This window comes from Elephantulus edwardii, unplaced genomic scaffold (genome assembly GCF_000299155.1).
Source record: "Elephantulus edwardii isolate Elephantulus edwardi_28Jun2011 unplaced genomic scaffold, EleEdw1.0 scaffold00012, whole genome shotgun sequence".
NCBI classification, from domain to species: Eukaryota; Metazoa; Chordata; class Mammalia; order Macroscelidea; family Macroscelididae; genus Elephantulus; species Elephantulus edwardii.
In genome coordinates, this window is record NW_006399762.1 from 6,062,564 (window position 1) to 6,069,649 (window position 7,086).

Sequence of the window (7,086 nt, forward strand, 5' to 3'; positions counted from 1 at the left end):
AGTACACTTCTCTATGCAACCTTAATTCTGGATTCCTGTGCTAACCATAATACTCAACCATATATCACTTCTAAATACTCTTAATACGTGGCATTCTACTGGATTTATGGGCCAGTCTTTGTGGAGAGCTCTTGACGCATAATCTCATAGGGAGTTGTACTGCTAACCCAAAGACCAGGCCTCTCTGACAGTGTGTATTCACCAGCCATTATGTAGGAAAAAGATGAGTAATCTCTTTCTAAGTTATAGTCTCAGAAATCTGTTAAGTGTTGTTCCAACTTAGCAGCAATGACTTTGACCCTTTGACTTTGTGGCCTAGACTGGAGGAAATTGCCTTGCTGACCCAAAGTTCCACATTTGGTGTTTTGCATCGACCGTCTGCTCCTTGGAAACAAGATGGCCTGTCTCCTTTCATATGATTTATGGTCTCAGAAACCCAGTGGAGGGTCATTTATGAGTAGGTTCTGACATGATGGCCATGATTTTTTTTTTTTTGCAAGGTTGTTAGTTACATAGTTTAAATTATTGGCACAAAGTTTACTTTAAACTTTTATCATTATTCCATTTGATAACATACATATATATGTATCTGTATCTGTATGTGTATGTGTGTGTTAATAATTATATACTAACTGCTAATTGAAAGGTCAACAGTTTTAATTCACCAGATCTTTCATGGGAGAATGATAAGCAGTCTCATTTAATAAAGATTTATGGCTTCAGAAACTTGATGGAGGGACAGCTATGAGTCAGTTTCAACTTGACAGCAATGAGTTGTGTGTGTATCCCAAAATATAAGTGTGTTATTCTTTCTTTATAATGTATATTTACATTTTATTTGCTAAATTTTACTTAGTGTTATTGCTAAACTTTTTCAGTAACCAGCTAAATTTGAGATTAAAGAGTAATATAATAGTATTATTTTGTGAGCATATGGAACTCAATAAATGGATCTTTCAATTATTTCTTGATTATTATCAAAGACAATTTAATGGAGTAGTGTTTTCCCCCCTTAGGAAGGAGAAAACATTTTTTATTTGGCAATTGATGACATCGAAACGGATACAGAGCTTTTAATTGGCTACCTTGACAGTGACATGGAGGCCGATGAAGATGAACCTCAAGTTACAACAGTAGTCAAAGAAGGTGAAGTTAAAAATTCCAAAACTCAGTCAGCTGGTGGCAGAAAAGGTATTCTATTTTTGCTTTTTAAATTGTGTTTTATATAATAATTCATATACATTATGTACATTGTTTTATACAGTCATCAATCATATGCATTATTGGTTTTTTAATACATTATGTTTTATACAATTACTATTTATCTATGCCTATTGTCACCCCATCTCTTCCAATCCTAATTGTGTCTTTCCTAGTCCTTCAGTCCTCCATCTGCCCTTTAACCTCTGCTAACACGGTGATTTTTCCTCTTCCCTTTTTTCTCTCACCATTTTTGTTTCTTCCTTTTCCCCTTTGGAACATTTATTCATATCTTGCTCAGTTATCCTCCTGTTTTCATCGTAGAGATCTTCTGTAGTATTTATCCTTATGTGACTGAATTATTTCACTCAGCATAATGATCTGTAGACTTTATCATGCTATATAGTATTTTATGGATTCATTCTTTAGGGATGCATAGTATTTCATTGTGTGAAGATACCATTGTTTTTCAGTCCATTTGTTTCTTGGCGGGCATTTGGTCTGTTACCAATTTTTTGCTATTGTGAAAAATGCTGCTAGTAATATAAGTGTATACATATCCATTCATGTATCAGTTCTGATTTCCTTGGAATATATCTTAGCAGTAGAAAAGGTGGATCATATGTGATTTCTATGTTCAGCTTTTTGAAGAAGTGCTAAACTGCTTTTTATAGTGGTTGTATCATTTTACAGTCCCACCAGCAGTGAATAAGAGTTTATCTCTCTACTACATCCTTCCCTTTCTTGCTGTGTTGTTAAACTTTGCTATTGCTGCTGAGATGTGTTGGCATCTCACTATTATTTTGATTTCTGTCTCTCTAATTGCTAGTGATTTTGAACATTTCCTCATGTGTTTGTTGGCATCTGAATGTCTTCCTTTATGAAGAGTCTTTTCCTGCGTTTTTCCCATTTTGTGATTTGGTTATTAGTTGTTTTCTTGTGGTAGCTCTGCACTATTCTATAGACTTCCATTATGAGACCCTTGTCTGAAATATCATTGCAAAATGTTCCTTTTTAGTCTGTAGGCTTTCTTTTCACCCTATTGGAGAAAGCATATGAGGATTTGATTTTAAGAAGGTCTCATTCACATTTATCCTCTCCTGGTTCTACAATTTTGGCTTTATTTGCAAGACTATACCATAGACTGTTGTTAAGTGCCGTCGAGTCGCAGGCGACTCATAGTGATCCTATGAACAAAAGTCCTGGACACCTCCTGTATAACTTTCATCCTTTTTTCCAGGTTCATAGGGTTTCCAGAGGCAAACTGTTGTGGGAGTGGATGCCACTCCTGCTTCCAAATACCATAGACCAACACTTCTAAATTTGTTGTCATTTTGTCTATTTCAAGCTTTATGGTTTTGGGATTGGCCTTTGATTCACTTTGAGTATGTATTTATGCATGATGTGTTTCCTGTTTTCATTTTCTACAGATATTTGCCCAGTTTTGCCTTTACTGTTTGTTAAAGAAGCTGGAGTTTACCCATTTAATGGATTTGTTTCCTTGTCAAATATCAGTTGACCATAGGTACATAAATTGATTTCTAGTTCTTGATTATATTCCACTAGTCTGTGTTTCTTGTACCAGTACCATTTCATTTTGACTACTATGGATGTGCTGTAGGTTTTAAGATCAAGGAGTGATATGCCTCCTACTTCATTTTTATTTTTCTGAAGAACTTTACTTATTCTGGGTCTCTTACTTTTCCAAATGAAACTGGAAATTGCCTTTCCTGTCTCCTTGAAGATGGAATTTGGTGTTGTATTGAACATATAGATTGCTTTTGTTAAATTTGCCATTTTCCTAGTGTTGAATCTTTGTATCCATGAAAAGATAATGTTTATCCATTTAGTTAAATCTTTTACTGTTTCTTGTAGTATTGTTTTAGGGAGCTCTAGTGGCCTAGTGGCAAGAAACTGCATTGCAGTCCTGAAGGCAGGCAGTTTGAGGCCACCAGCCTTTCCACAGGAGAAGGATGAGCAGTCTCCTCCTGAGCGACAAACTGTCTCAGAAAACCTGCAGGAGGGTCAACTATGGGTTGGTTCCAACTCAGTGGTATACAGGAGCAACATAATAGTAGTGTTTTGTAGTTTTCCTTTTAAAGGTCTTTTGTGAGTCATCCAGGAAATACTAAAAGAAGATAAAAGCAGTACACAGAGTCCTTGTACCAAAAAGCGTTGACTGACAGAGAACAATTTTTTGAAACAATATATAATCAGAGGCAATGGTGGTTAAGGAGGAAGTCAAACTACTCTAAAAGAACTGACAAAAAACAAGATGCCAGGAATTGACAGCATACCAATTTACATATTTGAGCAAACAGATGCTTCCCTGGACATGCTCACCAGGTTGTGCTAACAAATCTGGAGAACAACTACATGGTCAAGTTATTGGAAGAGATCCATATGTATTCCCATTACAAAATAAAGTGACCAGAGTGTGGAAATTATCAAACACGATCACTGATACCACACATAAGCAAAATCTTGCAGAAGATTATCCAAAAGTGACTGGAACAGTACACAATCAGCTATTAGAAATACAGGTTGATTTTAGAAGGCACTATAGACATCATCACAATGCCAGATGGATCTTACCTGAAAGCAAAGAGTATTAGAGGAATGTCTGTCTGTGTTTCATTGATTATGCAAAGGTGTTTGACTATGTGGATCACAACAAATTGTGGTTAGAAAGGAGTAGGAATCCCAGAACATTTGATTGTGCTCATGCAAACTTATACTTGGGCCAGGAAGCAGTTGTCAGAACAGAGCAACAAAACACTGCATGGTTCAAAATCAGTAAAGGAGTGCATCAGAGATGTATCCTGTCTCCATCTTTTCAATCTATATGCAGAAAAATGATCATTCAGGAAGATGGACTTTATTAGGAGGAATGTGGCATCAGGATTGGACGAAGACTCATCAACAACCTGCATTAGGCAGATGATACAACCTTGATTGCTGAAACTGAAGGACCTGAAACATTTGCTTCAGAAGGTCAAGGACTGTAGTCCTTGATTTGGATTGAAGCTCAAAATCAAGAAAACAAAGATTCTTAACACATGGCCAATTTGTTGTACCATGATAGGTGGAGAAGAGATTGAGATTGTTAATAATTACATCTTGATTGGCTCCACAATCAACACTCTTGGAACCAGCATTCAGGAAATCAAATATCAGTCCATCTTGTAGATTACATTTTTTTTAACTGACCCTTTACTTTAACAAACATGATGTTCTTTTCCAGGGACTTATTTCTCATGATCACATGTCTAAGTTATATGAGGTGAAGTATTAGCTTCCTTGATTCTAAGGACAATTCTGGTTGTACTCCTTCCAAAATAGATTATCCTCAAGATGTATTTTTCTTCTCTAATTTTATTTGCTTGCCTTCAGCTGGGTACCAGTATTAGACCATGTTTATCTTCTGTAATATTTCACACCTTATTTGGTTTGATGAAAATTTTAATGATATTATAGTTATTCACATTTTGCCATAGGCTAATATCTATTTTTTAAATTTTGTTTAGCAAAGCAACTTAAGAAAAAAAAAGTTTTTTCTTAATAGTAATGCTAATAACGCCTTTCATATAAATTTTCTGTTCTTACTGTATGTATGAGAATTCTTTCAGTATACTGAGTCCTTTATTTTGTTAGTGTGTTTATTTTGGGAGCTCTGATGGTAGAGCTGTGCTAGTGGCAGGGAGCTTTGCTGACATACCAAAGGTATGGCGTTCAAATCTACCTGTTGCTCCTGGGAGAAAGATTGGTGGTATATTCCTGCGTGATTTACTGCCTCTGGAATCCCACTAGATGGGCCTGTTCCAACTTGGTGGTACACAACATGTATGTTTATTCAGCAGAAAATATAGATAGGCTCAGTCGGCTTTGTTTTAAAGCATTCATTTCACTGTTTGGAATGCCAGATTTGGGGTGATAGGAACTATGTCTATGTTATTCTGTTTTTTTTTTGTTGTTTATTTTTTTTTTATTCTGTCCCTTCTAGAGATTTTTATTATTGCATCTGTTATTATCACTTGTTGTTGTTGTTTTTGTTTAATACCGTCGAGTTGTAGACGACTCATAGCGACCCTATGAATGAACAGCCTGAGCACTGTTCGTACATAGAGTTTCTGAAGGCAAGCCATTTTGGAAGTGGATGCTGCTCCTGCTTCCAGGCTTGATTTAGTCGGGAAGCTCCAGCCAACACTGTCCACCATGGGTGCCCATTACCACGATTGGCACATCACTGTCACAGGCTTCAGCATCACAGCAACCATGAGTTACCTCTGTACAGCAACGCACACACCAGTGCTATATCACCTAGAAGAATGCTTGACAGGAAGACAATTTGAACCTGTCCCGAGCGCCGCACGCCCGAGGGCCCTTTGGGCTTAAGGCTGCCTCCTGGTTCAAACCCTAGGCCCAGGCTGGCTAGCCTCACTCCAGGGACAGAGCAAACCTGCACGTCAAACACATTCCCGGAAAAGCAGTCCACTCCAAAGCTTGCCACAATTCCTGCACTCCCACCACCACGCTCCTACCTTCTGGCAAGGAGACCTTCTCAAGAGCCTGAGAGGAGCCAGCCAAACCAGAAACAACATGGCCGCTTCTTTCCCAGATGCCTTGGGCGTAAGGACGCCTCTTGGTTCAAACCCTAGGCCCAGGCTGGCTAGCCTCACTCCAGGGACAGAGCAAACCTGCACTTAGTCAACTTTAATTTATCTATAACCACCCTTTATTTTATGCTTTCTTCATGCATTTCCATTCTTTGTAAAATGAATCAATATCAATGGAAACTTAGAGACAAGCTTTTTAAACATACAAAGCAGGTACTTACATTGCTGCTGTTTTTACCAGGATTCTTAAGTGTCTTTATTTATGAAAGCAAAACCAAACAGACATAACAATCACACAAAAGAAAAAAAAGTATATAGAAGAAAGCGTCTCAAATTTAAAAACTGACAAATAAATAAATACTGTGCCTTCAGAAAATGTTAAGTAAGGAGGGAGAGAAGGCAGCTTAAAAATTGCATGTAATATTTTACCATAAATGAAGCTATGTCTATGATGGATAAAATATGTATGTACAGAAAACAAACTAGATTTGGGAAAACCTTTAACTGTGATTATCTCCTTAATCATGAAGTTAATTGATAATATTAATTTTTATCTTATCTTTCCTAGAATTTCTGACTTTATTTAATAATTAAATAGTCTTGACCTAACACATGTTGAGAAATCTGGAGTGAACTATGTCTATATAAGATACACTAATTGTAGAGATAGTGGGACCGTAAGAACATGTGCTCTAGCACATTCATTTTTTATGCCCTCACTATTTCTTCATGTATAGACTGAATATGGAGCTCTGGTGGCCTAGTGGCAAGAAGTTGCGCTGCAATCTCAAAGGCTCCTGGTTTGAGGCCAACCAATTGCTCTGCAGGAGAAGGATGGGCAGTCTCCTCCAGGGTGATTAAGAGCCTCTGAAAACCCTCTGGAGGGTCAGCTATGGGTTGCTTCTGACTCTGGTACACAACAACAACAACAACAACATGTTGTTGTTGTTCTTATATGCCTTTGAGTCGCTTGCGACTCATAGCGACCCCATGTACAGCCCTAAACTCTGCTCTGTCCTGTGCCAATCGCACTGTCTCTGACACTCCCATCCTGATTACCCCAGTCACTGAATTAATCCACCTCAGAGAGGGCCTTCCCCTCCTGCGCCGTCCCTCCACCCTCCCAAGGATGATGTCCTTCTCCAAGGACCGGTCTCTACTCACAACATAACCAAAGTATGTTAGACAGAGCCTCAGAATCCTTGCCTCCAAGGAGCCACCCGGTTTAACCCTTTCCAGGACGAATCTATTTGTTTTCCTAGCAGTCCAT

General features: G+C 38.0%; 1 protein-coding gene across 2 annotated transcripts in view; it reads left to right on the forward strand.

Annotated features, from left to right (window-relative positions):
* Positions 1–7,086, forward strand: part of PRDM5 (PR domain containing 5) — a 341,046-nt gene that overhangs the window by 148,428 nt on the left and 185,532 nt on the right. For both annotated transcript variants that reach the window (XM_006881055.1, XM_006881056.1), the window contains exon 4: positions 1,017–1,191. In XM_006881055.1, the coding sequence (XP_006881117.1) occupies positions 1,017–1,191 (175 nt within the window). The remainder of the gene's footprint in view (positions 1–1,016; positions 1,192–7,086) is intronic.